Source organism: Anopheles ziemanni, chromosome 2, assembly GCF_943734765.1.
Source record: "Anopheles ziemanni chromosome 2, idAnoZiCoDA_A2_x.2, whole genome shotgun sequence".
Classification (NCBI taxonomy): domain Eukaryota; kingdom Metazoa; phylum Arthropoda; class Insecta; order Diptera; family Culicidae; genus Anopheles; species Anopheles ziemanni.
Genome location: NC_080705.1, coordinates 67,280,310 through 67,297,546, shown reverse-complemented (window position 1 = coordinate 67,297,546; position 17,237 = coordinate 67,280,310). Strand labels below are relative to the sequence as shown.

Genomic DNA, 17,237 nt, shown 5'->3' with positions numbered 1-17,237 from the left:
TCATCCTGTATTCATGCTACTCTTTCTATATATTCTCTAAGGTCTAACGCCTTACGAAACTGCACAAACTTGTTTAGATACAATTTTTCCGCTATGTGCTACCTTCAGTTTATCATTTTTAAACAGTTGCTTATCTCCTCACCATTCATCTATCGATCGCGCTTTCTTCCCACACGCTACTTACAGTACATTATGTGTTATAAGATCGTATAATCGTGTCTCCTGGCGTTTTCCCCTCCTTGTGCTTCCGAGGAGGGACAAAACGAACTACAACTGTGTACAAAAGTTGGCAAAAAAAAAAAAACGCTAAATCTACACATACGAAAGATAATAAAATAATATAGGAAAATCGATAGGCGAAAGGTCGGATCACCTGCATATCGTTAAACATAATTTTTGGCTCCATGAAGATGATGGTGAAATAGGAGAGGAGGGAAGAGTACATAGGTGTTTGTGATGATTTAAATAAGAAAATAGTAGAAAAAGGTTCCAAAACGAAAAACAAAGTCATTGGTAAAGACTGTGTGGGATGCTTTAAAGAAAGTCGTTGCCGTTTTGCATACTGTATCTGATCCTTCGTCGTCTTGGACGTGCTGGCATCAGCGCAAACATGATCGTTAGGAAATGGGATTTTCAATTAACAGTGAAGTACGTTTGCTTCACTTCGCTTCTCTTACTATTTTGTACAGCCCTCGTTTGTGTTTTATCTCGTCTTTCGTACGATCAAGCAATCGCTGCTTTTATGCTTCCTGTGTGTTACTCCACCTGTTTGCAAAAATATACACTCAATGCTGCGTACTTTTTGCCACGCAACCATCACGTCGTTGCCATGGAAATTGATGTATAATAAACCTAAAACTCACTACGAGGTGGAATTTATTCTCACCGGGCTAACCTAAAGTCGAATGCGTCGATATCGATAAAAAATGATACAGTTTAGACTATCGCACGCAAACATGTAAAAAGTTGGTTTCTTGATAAAAAAAACATCATCGATCCTCGCTGGAGGGTTACGATCGGATCGGTGTTTCCATCCTAGACTCTATACACAGTTCATGAGGGTTTACTAGCATCTCTAAGCTAACGGTGAAATGGACCTAAAAGCTACTGTCGAGGCTGCGGAAAGGAGTTCCGTGTAGTTCCGTGTCGTGTCGTGTTTTGGGGAGCGGATAGCGAGAATGGAAAATATTAGCTTTGTGGCGATGTGTGGGGTTCCGCGCGGAAAGGAAAGAGCGAAGGAAAATCTAATTCGCATACCGTACACCTAGCACGGTAAGTTTTCCACCCCTGATGTGTGTGTGTATCGTTTTATCTGCCTTCTAAGCGAAGTAAGGTAGAATAGCGAGAGAGCATTGTTGAAGATTCTTGTTTCCCCTAAGTGTTTCTCCTTTTCGTTCCCCCGTCTAGGACACGAGAGGTCGGGTTGGGCTGGGAGCCGATGTAGGTACCGTTGTCGGTACCGAGGGAAGGACACCATCCTGCTGCAGTTGCAGCTGTTGGACGCACGAACTAATGCTGTTGGTGGTGTTGTTGATGTTGCTGCCGTTCGAGTTGATGGAACCGTTGCTGGACGTGGTCAAGGCGGCTACAGAGGAGAGCGAGTTCAGTTGTACGTCCACGTTGGACGCCGAATCACGTTCGTCCAGGGGTGAGATGATCGGGCCGGCTTTTACCGGCGACACCATGGAACCGACGGGAGAGGCGGAGGTGGCCGATACGGAGGAGGAAGGAGGTGTCGATGCAGGTGCGGACACGGCCGTCGAGGAGAGTGGGTTCGCGAACAGGACGCCCTCGTACTGTACGCCGTTGAACTCCATCGTCACTACCAGCTTCTGGTCGCCTTTGCTGGCATCTCCTGAGGATGGAGAAAGAATAAAAGAAATGTGTCAGATGGATATGCGAGTTCTCATTCCGATCTAAAGCCAGCTTATGAGTGTTACTATTTTATCTAAGGCTTAGAAGTCAATAGTATAAACGGTTTAGGGAACTCTTGTAGACAATTTGTGCATTCCAAAACTTTGGTGTGTTAATGATGGACATCATCGAGTACGTTCTTCTCAAGTTCTAAACTATAGAAAACTTTTTCAAGACATTTATATTTTTGACGTCGAATCTTTAGTGTTTTTGTCCTGAACTTTGAGTCTCAAATTTGTTTACGAAATATTTGATAAGCAGGTATGTTGTTAGTTAATGCATTCATCATCCAGAATATCTAGAATACCAAGCTTTAATGTTGCATTTTAGACTTGAATCTAATTTTATATCTGCTTTCTAAATCCAGTACTTGAGTCGTGCTCTGACATAAGCTAGGACACAGTATTCACTTAGTGCTATTAGAAAATATGTTCTAGAACGTCAACTTACCTCGACTGATCAGCTTGAACTGCATGCCGGTAATCCCGAGCGGCGAGCTGAATGGATCTCCGAGCCCTCCGGATGTGTTCTTCGAATGGTGCAGATCGCTGTCCGGCGTGAGACTGAGCCGATGATCGCCGTTCTCGTGCTTCCGTAGCTCACGGGCCACCCTCGCCTGCAACTGCCTTTGGTGGTGGTGTTGCTCGAGCAGCTGCTGTCCATGCTGCTGACCCTGCTGATGCTGCTGGCTCTGGCGTTTCAGCTTGTTGTTGTCGGCACTGTCGCAGCGCTGTCGCTCGCGGTCCAGTATACTTAGATCCAGTGTTGCCATGTGTTGTTCTCTCTGTTGCTGCTGCTGCTGCTGTTGTTCACGAGCGGCGGCCACAACCTGCTGCTGGACCCGCTCGCGTTCCCGTTCACGTTGCTGCTGTTGATGGTGCTGCTGTTGCTGCTGTTGCTGTAGATGGTGATCGGCCAGACTGAGGGCGAGCGGATGCTGGTTAACGGCGGCAGCGGCAGCGGCGGCGGCCGCAATCGACGCCCGAATCATGTCGTCCTCGTGGTCCGCCGTGTCGTCCATCGTATCGTCCTCCTCGTCATCGCCGTCGTCGTCTAGCGTCGACGGTCGGTGACGTCCGTGGGCGCCATTTTCGCGCAGATTGATCGGCGTACTGCCCGACCGGGCGTCGTCTTCGTCGTGCGAGGAACTGTTCAGCTTCTGGGGCGTCAGGGAGCGGCTGTGGTGCGAGTGGCTGTGATGGTGGTTGTGGTGGCTACGCTTGGCCGGCGGTGGAAGCCCCGTACCGTAGTCCCTCGGGTCGCTGAAGTCGACCGGATGGTCCCGTTCACGTTTGATCGATGCCATGGCGTGGTCTGGCGACTCCGAGAGATCCAGGGCGCTGCAAACAAGCGAGGAAGCGAACGTTTTAAAGAACCAACCGAAACATAGGAACAAATAATCTCCCACAAACTACTTACCTCTGCATGTTGTTCTCCGGGCTGGTGTTGAGCGAGTTCGGTGGACTGTTCGGGCTCGGGTTGTACATGTTCCAGAGGGCGACGCGCGACAGTTCCAGCGCGTTCAGTGCCGACAGCTTGTCCGGGCTGGCGGCCCGGCTCATCTCCTTCGGCTGGAACATCTTGATGTAGTTGAGCATGCGCTGCTCGAACTCGGCCGGCAGCATGTTCGGGATCTGACCGACCGGGGGCAGCAGCCGATGGTGATGCTGCTGCTGGTTGACGTGTGACACCAGCGACAGCGGCGGCATCTGGGACATACCCTGCGGGATCGGCGAGCGCTGTACTGATGGCTGTGGGGCGGAAGGAAAAAAACTCAGGTTATCAACGATTGCCACTAACAAGTGGGTTTTAAGGTGACGAACAGGTAAAATTAGCGGACGCACTAATGGAGGATACTAACATCTACCAATGAGTGATGGGAGAGTGTTGCATACATCAAGGCGTCAAGGTTTGTAGAGGAATTCTAGTAACGAGAATCAATAAAACATGAACATTTGAGGATTTGTCAGATTAAAAACAAAAGCAAAATAATCGATCGAACTCTAAAACCCTAACATCCTACTGACATTTCCAAGCTCGAAAAAACGTTTTCCCAACCGAAACATGATTCCAGCATCCGGTGATTCAGAGGGCAACATGCCCAGAGTATCCTATCGAAAACGTTCGAATCAATGAATGAATTTTCCATTTCCGTTCCGCATCCTGTTTTGTGGTTAGTTGTGTTGTGCAAATGCATAACAAAAAACATCCGACTCCATTCAACGAAAACTGGTTGCCTTCCCTTCCCCACCGCTATTTCCCGCGCGAGGAGGCGTGATTTGATCCGCCGGAACATCAGTTAGCCCGATGCGGTATTGTTTTTCCATCGACACGAGCCGTTATTTCGATCACGATCACGATGGTGGATCTTGGCGGGTCGATGCGTCGTACGTGCGTAATATGTTTTATAGGGGAAAAAGCAACAAAATGCGCCAAAAGAAAAAGTGAAGGCGACCCGGGAGAGCGTAAAAACCAGTAACACTTGTTGGATACGCGGGTTTGCCCGTTTTTTTGAGTAGCTAACACAGAACAACATGTGTTCCGTACATGATCGTTGTTTTGGTACACATTGTGTTTCGAAAGGCGTCGATGATGTTTTCAATCGTCGAGTTCGGGTTTCTTCTGCCGCTGTTTAGTATATCGACCACTCGCTCCGTACATAAGCATGAATCGAACGTTAGTGCATCATTGCCGTCGTTTTATGTTATTGCAATGGGTCATAATAAAGAAACGATCATAAACGAGACGATTGAATTTCTCCTTCTTCGCGGAGGAACATGTCTTGCATCCGCTCGAACCCATTCGGAAAAATGAAACATTTTCCCTTGCGATTCGAAAACAACACCGCCATAGGAGTGGAGAAAATCAATAGCTGAACATAATTAACCCCGTTGAACCGGCAACCAAGTTGCGTTCTCAACTCTCTAGAAGAAGTAGATATGTTGAGGGAACCGAAGGAATGCAGGTCTAGTATGTTGTACCGGACAGTCCAGACGCCTTAGGCAGCATGGGCACTCATTGTTAATGAAGTCCGAAGGGTAAATATTGCCTCAGATGATCAACTCGGTCCGTCGATCGCGGGAGGAAGGCGTTAAACAAGACGCATAACATGCGTCCTCCCCTTTGCGGAGTATCGTTTCGCAAAGTTTCCACTGGAAAACCGGATTTGTGGGTGAAAATAATAAGTTTTAATTTAGTTTTATAAAAAGAAAGTTCAACGAGACTGTTAAAACTAACCCAAGGCAAAGTTATCGTAGAAGTATAAACGTATGCATTGGATCCATTCGGATGTGCATAAGTCCACCAATGTTGGTCAGTCCACGTCCAACGACGCCTCGATTAACACCTGTACCAACTGGTGCCGTATGGTACGCGGCACACCAGGGCTGAGGAGGATGAGCATCGTTCATTGCACTTACCGGATCAAACTGGCCATAGCTCGAGCGACGTCCCTCGCGCCGATTGCCATCGATGGCCGCCTGCAGTTCCGCCGGGGTGCTCAGGTTTTTCTTCTCGCACTCGTACGGATAGAGATACTTCATGTACCTGGGAAGAAGAAGGAGAGATGGAAAACGAAGATGTTAATTCAAATAAGCAACAGAAGAAGGTAGGTAAAAACGCATCCCGTATGTCTCCGGGGACGGTTAGGATGCGAACTTCTTGTGGGTCTGAAGATTATAGTGTTCTTGTCCCGTCCATTGGGGGGAAACGATGGAAGAGGATTCCATGTGTGTGTGTGAGTGAGTATGATAGGAAGAGAGGTAGGCAGGGCTCCGATGAGCAGGGAACACAAATAATTATTCATCGGAAGAAATTCCAACCTTCTGCGCGCACCTTTGGCGCGACTAGTCTGTCTGTCGAGGGTGTTCTAATTGACTGTGCAAACATACTTTACATGCATTTCTACACCCAACACAAAATGCAGCGTGGAATCAAGATTGGATGCGGTGGCAGCATCGAGTGGAAGCTGTACGATCACGATTCGAGTGGTTGGATTTCCAAATAAAAAAGGGAAGATGATTAAAGAATTTAAATGTAAGTGCATAACAAATTTAAAAATCATTTCCTTATTAAAGCCCAGAACTTGTTATTTGCAAAGCGAGCTTAAAGACTATTCGAGAAAGACCAAGAATTTATATTTTTATGAAATTAAACTCCGCTCTCAACTTACTGGGATTTTTTAAACATTTTTTCGCAAAGCTTAATAATGAAACACAAAGATCGATCATTTGCGAGTGCACATAAATCAATTTTAAACTTTTTCTCGTCGAGAAACATGGAAAAGTAAACCATGATGTGCGTTCTAAAGCATTTGATGGGATTCAAATAAAACCCCAGCCGAATGAAAATTCCTGGAAACATGAAGCTCATCCGATTATTTTTCGAGCAGAAGATGAACGCATCAAACCCGATCGAGATCGTTTCGCCCGATCAGTCGTCTCGTTTAAACGTCGATCGAAGGTTCGATTTTTGGTGGATTTCATTGCCACATTGTGTTTCGTTTGGCCGTGACTATATGTGCGGTTTCCATGCGTTTCCCTCGGTAAACGTCGGTCCAGTCATCGGTTACGATGAATCCTCATTAATAGAGCCCCATTCATGAGCCGAACACGCATCATACAGGAAGGCAAATCCCTGCAACATGCAAAATGGAAACTCTGGTGGTCCGGGAAGGAACGTGCAGATTTTAATACCTTTCGGTCGCCCGAAAGAAAATATAAAAACGGAAGCTCGGCCGTCTCGCTTTAAGGGAATTACATTGGGGCCCCATTTATGGATGCGTCCGAAGCGAACACACAAGCGTGCGAATGATCATTTCCATCCCTGATTCTTCCCCAAAACGGGTTGATCGATTTCGTGCGAACGGGTTCCATTGGGCAGGCAAAAGAAATAATCAATATTTGCAGCGCCTCTGTTTCCCGATTGCGGCTCGTTCTGCAGCGGGCTGCTTCCGAGAAGTGAAGCATAAAAGCCAAACAAAATTTTGATATCTTTTCCTCCGGCCTTCTCCCAAGACCGCCCGTCCCGTGTAGCGATGGTGGGGGAATAATTTAGCGAAGAAAATCCTCCGATCTGTCATTCAACATTGTGATTTTGGTCCGCTGTTGTTGTGGCTGCCGCTCTTCGGACACGTGATGGATTGGTCATTTATTTGAAATCGTTAAAATAAAGTGAACATTTTGAAAGTCCAAGTTCGTTGCTGCGGAGCCAGACCGATCAGAAAAGCGGTTCCGTTCCGGTGCGCGTTCCGGCGAGCAAACGACGACGACGGGGTGCAACCAAGCAGTCGAGCATTTTATTATCATCTTCCCTCAATTTATTGTTGGCCATATTTTTATTTGCAATAATAAATTCATCGATTTATTTTGTCCTGCCCTCTGTTTTGAGCTTCGAATCCCACCGCGATGCTTCATTAAAATGTTCGTTTCGTGCGTTGTCTGCTGGTTTGCCTTTTCTAATGCTTCATATTTTTGATGCGTCTCGATGGTTCTTATTGTTTTAAATGTAATTACTTCGAACATGTCGTTGCTAATGACGAGTGCCCAACCAATGATGATACAAAATTCTTTCGGGTTTTGTGTTTTTGGAATACATAATTCAATTTTTTAACAGCCTCCAACCCAATTCATGAATGATAAGACATTAAAACAAGGGTATTAAATTAAAATAATAAATTCATACATCAAACGAAGGCTTTATCGCGTTCGCCCGCACAATCCTCACCGACAATATTCGGTACTGTAACACCTGCCTGTAATGATGCGGGATGAAGGTGACAAAGAGGGGGTACCAAGATAAAAATTAAAATAAATAAATAAATAAATTGCAAAAGAGCGCATGAAAAGAAAAACAAAAACTAAGTATGGTTCCATCGTCCAAATTATAGTGTCACCACATCAAAGCGACGCATTGAGATCAACTAAAGCGTCTCATTTGGCATGCGGCACATGATAAGCAACATGCACAAAGCGCGTTTGCCGCCCAAAGCACCAAGAAATAAAAACATACGTGGGTTGAAGAAAAGGAAGGAAAGAAAAAACAACCTAATGATGCCAAAATAACCTACCATGGAAAAAAAGCACAGACAATTCGACAACGCACACACGGGAAATAATAAATGTCACAAAATTATCAACATTGACACATTCCACACACGCCACACCCTCCCTTGGGCCCGCTCGGCCCAGCTTTTCCCTGCGGCGTTCGTTTGCGCAAGTCGTGAAAGCGTCACTGGTTGAGGCGCAATGTTTGTAAAGTCGGGGGTGGCTTTGGGGTGTGCAAATGGGGTGTTTTGCGGATCGACCGCAGGTACCGTCACCGCAGCCGACAATCGACATTAATTTTCGGTATGAAGCGAAAATATATTAATTTAATATTTAAATTACCCGTCCGCCTGACTAAGACGGGTGGAGGTAGGATGTTGGATGGAAAAGAAGCATAAAACACGGTTGGATGTTGAAAAGAGAAAACTGGAACGGAGTGTGTGTTGCGTGATCGTTGATGCTGTGGTAGGAACCCTCATTTTTGTGGGTCACCATTTAGGCCTGTGCGGTAGGAAGAAGACGAAGAAGCATCAATGCCATTTAGGAGATCATAAACCATTCAGTTTTTGAGCTCCGGACAAGTGTTTTTTTCTGCGACAGGAAACCACGTTCGTCACAGTCGGCCGTGAATTGAAGAATTCACACCTGCACTTCAGGAGGAAATCCGTCGATCCGGTTGTGTATTTATGATTCATGGCTCGAACGATCAGAGTTGGAGAACATCGGGTCGCTTTTTGATATGCACACGAAAATGATAGGCCTTGGAGTAGCAATAATTCAAACGGGATGAAAACAAAAGCCTCAGACAGACTGAGGAGATCTGGCACAAATTATGGTGTTACCCATGGGGGTCCATATGTATTGAGGGGTTTTCTTTTTTTCTCACCAGCAAACAGATGTGGGTTTTAGAGTCCGTCGCAGACAGATTGTCGCCAAAAAATATGCGGCATTAAGGAGGCAGAAAGTAAATTGGCATTTCGGGTGGCTTCGAATTGTTATTTCAAACGAATTGCTTTTTAAAGAGTTCAAGTCACTTCAAATAAATAGATTTTATTTTACTTTGTCATTAGCTTCAGTTTCAAGTTGGGAAAATTAAGCACGTTTTGAAGTAAATTGTTTCCTACATTTACTAAACACCCACCATTTGATCAATTACAAACCCATCTTCGTCATTGACCAAATAAAAAAAATTTAAAAAAATAAAATAAGAAAACAAACGCGCGGAAAATACTTCCACTAATTACCAACACACAACATCAATTACATCGGCTAAGTCCACGCACACGTGCAATGACACCGTGACTAAATATTTGTCTATTTAAATTCAAATATCCACCCTTTTCCAGCCCCTATCCCTCCCCCGTTTGTGTGTGCGTGTGTGTTTGTGGTTTATGGATGGCCGATGGAGTAAACGGTTTTCACTCCATTCCCTTTTTTCCCCTCTTGCGGATGTTTTCGATCGACGGATCGAAAAGACAACAACACTTGCTGGATGACGGCTTGCGCGTCCAGCTCAACAGTCGGAATCATAAGCCAGAGCATATCATAGCATCGTTGCTGCCCCGTTGATGGTTTATGCACACACACACACACAGAGTCGGTAATTTGGCGTCGGTGCATCAATTGATGGAACACGATCTTCGTTCGCTTGTTTTTATCATCCTGAATCCGGAAAGTGCATGAATAATTTATGATCGTCGTCGGTTATCCCCTTGACAATGTCGGTGTAAATTAAAACAATCATCCAAGATGGCGTGGGTCGGCTAGAGCAAAAAGCAATTCCAGGACGGATTGATGTATTTTTGAAGAAACCAAAAAAAAAACGATCCACCTTCATTCACCTATTGATGAGGAATTGTTTTACGCCGAAGATAAAAAGAAAACTCTATCCCCGAGCGCGTACACACGATCGAAGGAAAACCGATGGCGCGCGGTGAGCTGAGAGACAAACCACCCTCTCTCACTGTTGCAAATGCAACGTGAGTGAGAAAAACAAAGGAATTCTTTAAGAATTTCGCTAGTGGAATAAACTAAAAAATTAGTCCTTTATTCGTATTGGATTTTTTCACACTAAGTCTGTCACGTCTGTGGCCCCCCTTTATATCCTTTTGCCCGTGAGTTCCACGGGCAAAATAATACGTTGGTACTCAGCCCGTTACGTTAAGCTGCTATCGTTACAGGGTTTCTACAAACCATTTGTAACATTCTCCCCGGCAGTACACACACACACCCCTGTGTTGTGTGCTACTTAGACAACCGCAGCTTAATGTTTACAAACAGGCCAGCATCCGAAATCTGGGTAAAATTCGTGCCGGTCACAATTGTCGCTAAATATTTGTCTGTTTAGGCTCCAGCCACAGCGACCCGATAATTGTGCTCGTCTGGTGGTTTGAGCGCACGGATCGGCGGCACATCGTTTGGTGGTTTTGGCCGACGTAATTCTCCATCCAGCAGGATCGCGATTCGTCTGCTGATCACGCCGAAAACCGCCAGGAAAGCAGCCGAAATCCGAATAAAACTACCAGGATTGGTAGCAACACTGCTCCGACCGCTCGCTCCGACGGGATGCATCTCGATGCTGCTACTAATTGCAGCCACTTCTTCGGCCATCGCGATCGTGGGTTGCCGTTGCTGCTCCGGCGAGCCAAGAACATTATCGGAAGCGTGAAATTGCAGCGTTGACGACGGGTCAAGCAGCGCAGGCGATTGTTCCTCCTGGACGGTATCGAAAGGTAGCTGCCGACGCGCGTCCACAGCAGCGACGCGATTAACAAAGGCGAGTTTGTCAACCTCGTCATTCGTTGGTGCTACTGGATCGATCGGAATCGATAGAGAAGCCGATGATGCCCGCACCTCGCCCCCATGGCAGTCCCCGTCCGGCTCAGCTCCAATGGTGCTATCCGCAATGCCAGGTGCGATATCGATCGCAGTGAAGTGCTCCCGTTGTACCGGATGCTCGGTAACATGCACCGGTTGGGACACGATCGATGGCCCCGGAGTATTGTTGGAGGGTTCCGACCTTTCCTTACCCACTGCCACAAACGAAAGCGCCGCTGAAGCAAGTGTAGCTGCTGTGGATGCTGCTGCTGCCGGCGTTACACGGGACACGTCGAACAATACAGGTGGTTTACGCTGCGGACTCTCGCTAAACACAAGCGCGGTATCGTTCTGTTTTTGTGCCGTTACGGTGCGCATCGGTCGTAGGAAAGAACGATTACTTTCTCTTTCTTTCTCCAGGACATTATCCGGCATCGCAATCGTTGCGCTCTGGCAGCCTTCCGCATTCAACTCCGTCCTGCCGTACCGCAATTTTAAGTGTTCAATCGCAAGATGAACCGTCGCGGGAAAAATTAACGACATGTCAACCATTTTACGCGCCTTTCCTTGGAGAGCTTCTCTCAGGCGCTGGAGGTTTTCGATGTCGCAGAAGCCACACAGTTTCGTCGACCTTTCGTAGGCTTCGATAAACCTCGGCCACTGTTTCGGCGACCCCGAAAACACCGGCAATCTCCAATCCGTCACCTTACGTGCGCGTATTTGCTCCTCCGTGAATGGAGCATAAGTTGGACGAACTGCTTCCAAAGGTGTTTTAGTGTTCCGTGGATCGTATTCAGTGCCGTTTGCCGTGTAGTGTCGTGATGTGTGTGAATATGTAGTGTAGAGTTCATTTGCACTTGAAGTGCTGTGTTTCGTGGTGTGCGAAAAATGGCGCTCCGCTTGCGCCAGCGCGTCCGTTTCGCGTTGCCACTGTGTATGCATCGCTCGCTCCCTTGCGATGCGTTCCTTCATGTCGAGCTCGTGTTTTCTTTTTTCGAGCTCTATTTCGTCAAGCTCAACTTGTCTTAATCTAAGCTGATAGCTTTGCTCCAGCTCGTGCTCCCTGTAGTAAGAAGGGTTTGGTGGTCGGCTCGATTCAATCGAGCTCGAGGATGCGCTTCGGTGGTGCCATCCAGGCGGCTCCCAGCGGGCATCTTGACTCGACCTTTGGCACGGCTGGCCCAGTGCATGCTCGTAGCGTAGTGGCTCCGTTTGCGTAGGATACGACCATCCGGGGCTCCCCGGCGTGTAGAAATCACATCTTGCCGGCTGCCCAGAAAACCATTCGCCTTGAAGTGATGTGATTGACCGTCCCCGATTCGGGTATTCCGGCATAGCGCGTCTTGCGCCGACGCCATCGCGTACGCTGCCGATGAATCCCGCCAAATATTGTTGGGTCATTTCACGAGTGTCCGGTTACTTTCTTTTCACTTCATTTCGCGAACGCGTACTTTTGTCGAAATCAATCGCGAAGCACTTTTTACTGAGAATGACTTTACTAATGTACTGTACTAATTTTTTAGAATGTTGCAAATGCAACGTGAGTGAGAAAAACAAAGGAATTCTTTAAGAATTTCGCTAGTGGAATAAACTAAAAAATTAGTCCTTTATTCGTATTGGATTTTTTCACACTAAGTCTGTCACGTCTGTGGCCCCCCTTTATATCCTTTTGCCCGTGAGTTCCACGGGCAAAATAATACGTTGGTACTCAGCCCGTTACGTTAAGCTGCTATCGTTACAGGGTTTCTACAAACCATTTGTAACACTCACCGACAACGATCTCCATCCTTTCCACCCCACCACAAGCAGTATAAAAACAGCGGAAAGGGAAGTGGAGAAATAACAAAACAATCAATTTAGTACATGATATCAAACACGTCGCTGTTTGAACAATTAAGTGATTGTTGATTTTTATTTTTGCCCTCGCTTATTCCATCCTTTTTTTTGTTGTCGTGCGTTGTTGTATTGTGGTCAGCAACGGACATGCTGTGGCGCGTTTGTGGGGATGATGTTATTACTCCGTTTGTGATTTTGGGTGCTTTTTCAAAGTTTATGGCTTTCCATGCGGAGTTGTGTGACATGGGGTGTATTCGAGGGTGATCATGGATACAGTGACCAACATTCGATCATCGGTAGAAAATAGAAAGAATAAAAAGAGCTGAAAAATTTAGGAATCAAGTATTGAGACATCATTTTTATCTTCTCAAGTGGGAATGGATAAAGAAAATAATTTGTGATTAAAAGTAGGGTTTTCAGAGGTTTTAAAGAGATTCAAAAATATTTTTCTTAAGCTTTAAGGGTTTTAAACCAGGTAAAACAACATTTTTCAAAGCGGTAAGAGAGAAAGTGAGCGAGAAAAAAACTGATTAGCAATTTTATTAAGCAGTAGGAAGTCAAACTCAGAGGCAACGCTGTATTAACTGATGGCAGAAAACAAACCGCTCGATGTGTTTTATTTTATACTATTTAATCAGTGTGCTTGCTGGCCTTTAATGATCAATCTTCATAAATCAATCTCATCGTTTCCTCTCCCGTTCGTCGATTTTCCGGCGCACACGAGTTTTCCTCCCGCCGTCCCCCTCATGCGCAATCAGTTCCAACCCTTTGGCTGGTGCCAAGTTCCAAGTTTTCCTTCCTCCCCGTTTGTATTTTAATGAAATTAGCCAACTTTATTGATGATCCGGCCGGGCCGGGCACGCGAAGGGCAAACCGGTCGAGCACTTGGGTTGGCGAAAAGTATTATACATTTGAGGTGAAAAAATCCCCTCTGCTAATATGCAGTTTAATTTAGTGCTGGCTATAAAACTGTTTCCTTCTCCGGCGGCGTTCGGAGGTTGGGTTCGTTGCGCAAACTTCCAACTTCGCGCCTGCGGGAAGAAAACGGGAAGGGAGCGTTCGGCAAGCAAACCATATGCCTCTTCTTTTGCTCCCCAAGCTCCCTCATCCGTATGTTCCGGTGGAGCATAACTCCTTCGTCGCCGCCGTCAGCGATGGTGAAGCGTGAGCGATGCACCAGATGCAGCTGCTGACCGAGCTGGCAAAAACCTCCCCGGGAGCGGTGAACTAGTTTTCATTTCGTCACTCCCCCCCTTCCCTGCTTGGGCCCGCGCAAAACGTGTCCCCACGTGTCGCGCGTCGGCGTACCGATTTGATCGTCTGGCTTCCCCCCGAATTCGATTGTTGAAACACGTATCCAAATGCACACCGACGACGTCGTACGAAAGTGCGCTCACTAATGAACTCATGCATGCCAAGTAAAGAATAATAATAATAATAATAAAAAAGTGGAATCAAGTCGAGCAAACCGGGAACGGGGAAATGTGGTTAGCAAAACACAGCAAAACAAAAGGAAATTGCAACCTCCACGCTGGGACAAAGCTCGCGAGGGGGGGGGCTGTGAAAACAAAATGAAATCCAATAAAACAAAATATAAATAATAATGCATCGGCCGCATCGAAGGATCGCGCGCAAGGGCGGCATCAAAGCTATAAATCATTGCAAACACTTTGGCAGCCGGCCAGAGCCGTCTCGTGCTTGCCTTTTTTTCACCAGTTTAACATAGACGTCTGGCGAGCTTGGTCTCGCTCTGGCTGATGTTGTGCATTGTGTGTGTATGTGTTAGGATCCACCGAAGGAAAATGTGTACTGTTTTATTAGACCACAGAAAGTGACGTCAAAAGGGGGGGTGAAAAAGGGTTTGAAGAAGAAATAACAATCCGCTTAGTGGTGGAATATTTTCAAATGCAACAACATTGACCACAATATCTGATATTCTATTTTTCACGGTTTTCCAACATATTTACCCTTGTAAAATTTACTTTTTTCTAGCTTTCTTTAATGACTTATTTCTTTAGAATATCAGGTTTCGGTTCTTTTGTTTTGTAGCTTAAAAAATACCAGGGTAACTAAAGTTAAGTTTAAAATATCCTCCATTTTCCAATTTCTAAGGCATCGGTTTTTTTTTTATGCTCATCTCATGCTCTTCGGCACAAACCATCCAGGACAAAACCAAACAAACCGCTCGGCAGATAATGATACCGCTCGCGCGGTCTTATTAGTGCACATTAAATGCATCGGCACAAGAGTTCGATCGAATTATGCATGCAGAAGTTGCGCTGCAACTACTCTTGGTCTATAATTTATGGCCGCTACGTACGCCCCTTTCGGCCATTGGCCATCGTACGGCCCTTCTTCGGTCTTCCGATTCGAGCCGTGGACGAGCTGGAACTCGTTTCCCTTCCGGCGGTCGAGTGCGCGAGGGTCGCGATATCGATTTTATGCGAGCAGCATATATTAAGACGCTGTCTTCCACGAAGGTGGTTGGCCACCTTTTGCCCGAGAAAGAGGGTCACACCGGCATGGCCAACTCACGGTGGCCATCTTGAACGGGGGGGATTCGCTTCATTTCGCTTCCAGCAGCTTCCCAGCCTCTTCCAGATTCGTGTATTCCGTTCACCTTCCAACCGGACCTGACGACACCGGAGTGCGCGAGCGCGCCACGAATATGTGCATCGAACGACGACATTTTGATGAATTAATTGTCTTTATTTTGTTTTAGCGGCTCGTTCGGAGGCTGGAAGCGAGATAGAAACCGAAGAGAAGCGAACCAACCAACTAAATTCAATCCCCCCGTGTCGTTTTGGTGGGGATGATGGAATGCGCGATTACGGTGTACGATTTTAATTCATTCCGGAACGAATCCAACCCTAACGGCGCCGGCGAAAGGGCGTACACACAAAATGGCGTCGAACGGCGAATGGATTCGACTCGGCGTGAAGGGAACACGCGAAAGGATTGGATTTATAGCTTTTGAGTCATTTTAAGAAATATTTAAAATGTTTTGTGAAACTTCCATTCCGTAAACAACATCAGCAAGATGTAAAAACAGTGTAATTTGTTTTGGTTTCTGAATAAATTTTTGCAATATCACTCTCGAAATGTGGGGTTTGGACAAAAATAATGTTATAAAGCATTATAAAACCTTAATCACTATTCGTAGGAATACTTACTGTGTCCTCAGTGTGAACGCGGCGCTGGTGATGCTCGATGGCAGATGGAGCCCCTTGATGATTTCCTGCCACAGCTTCTTGTTGATCACGTCGACGAGTCCACCGCGGGCAATTACCAGATTGTACAGCTCGTACAGATCCAGCACCGATTTGGCCATGATCGGCAGACGGTTGATTGGAGTGCCTGAAAGAAGCAAGAAGCAAAAAAGAAGTCGTCAGTAAGCGGCGTAAAACTCTTCCACGGGCACAATGAGATAGTTTCAAGCGATTTGTCAACCTCGCATCGGAATGTGCTGCGGTGACGGAATGCGTGTTTTCCCCCCACCCGTCACCAATTCCGTCCCACCCGCCGGACGTAAAACCGGAGTGTTACCGGGGCTGTTTTTCATGAAAAAAGAGATGCATTTTTCATTCGAAATCAATTCGAGCAATCGTTCAAACTCAAGTAGTGCCCGGTGGAAAGATGTCTATTTTTATTTATCGCTCGCCTTTTATTATGGTAACGTTGGTGTGACCCCGGCCACCCCACAAGGGCCACCCGTTTTTTCCTGCCCACTCCGCGGGGCGCAGACACGCGGACGGAATATTTTCCCCGACCAAAGATCATTATCCGGTGGCACTGCCAGGGATAGACTGATGACCGCCAGAAGGGCAAAGGAAGAAAAAATAACGATAAATAAACGTATCTGACAATCAATTTTGACATCTTCCCCCCGGTGTGTGTGTGTGTTTGTAGGGCCAAAACATGCATATTTTTGGGTGCCGCGACACCCAGAACCAGAAGCCGGCTACCATCAGCGCCATCAGCATGATCATCACCATCAGCTCCGTGTGGCGATCGTGGCGTCGGATATATAAATGATGAATATATTCATCAGGCACCGACGGTTGGCGACGGAAAATGATTGAAACTCATGGGAAATTATCGTTCGCGGAGTGGATCGACCGAACTGGGTTCGAGAAGTGGATGCAAATAATGGTCGGCTGAGTGGAACGGTTTTCCTTCCGATCACCCGAAGTCCACCGGCACCAAAATAATAGAAACTCGTCTCGCGGACCGTGTTAAATGGAATTGTAGAGTTTGTTAGAAGCATTACTTTTAAATCGCATCGCCCAAACGGATGCGTAATCGTTCGATTTTTAAATAAGCGTACACGAAAGATTAATTTGATCATGTTTTACCTACGTAGACATAATTGCAGATTACAAAAGATACATTTAAAAACAAAATTGGGCGATGAATGGAGGAAATTTAAGAAATTGTGAAAAAGAAAATGTTCATTTTTTTCTTTTCGATGACATCGTTCAAGTACTATCGGGTGCTGATCAGCTTTCAGGAAGAATTATTTTCACATGAAATGAATAATAAACTGAACACAAGAAGTTTGGTCAAAACTGTGTACAAAATATTCAAAACCGCGCGGGACATGAATAAAATAGAATAACGTAACAT

At 46.2% G+C, this 17,237-nt stretch overlaps 1 protein-coding gene across 2 annotated transcripts in view; it reads right to left on the bottom strand.

Moving 5' to 3' along the window:
• Positions 1-1,293: 1,293 nt before the first annotated feature.
• Positions 1,294-17,237, bottom strand: part of LOC131283112 (protein dead ringer) — a 93,323-nt gene continuing 77,379 nt past the window's right edge. For both annotated transcript variants that reach the window (XM_058312684.1, XM_058312685.1), the window contains 5 exons: positions 15,785-15,968; positions 5,334-5,460; positions 3,334-3,665; positions 2,365-3,254; positions 1,294-1,855 (listed from right to left, as the gene is read on the bottom strand). In XM_058312684.1, coding sequence (XP_058168667.1) covers positions 1,404-1,855; positions 2,365-3,254; positions 3,334-3,665; positions 5,334-5,460; positions 15,785-15,968 — 1,985 coding nt within the window. In that variant the 3' untranslated portion in view covers positions 1,294-1,403. The remainder of the gene's footprint in view (positions 1,856-2,364; positions 3,255-3,333; positions 3,666-5,333; positions 5,461-15,784; positions 15,969-17,237) is intronic.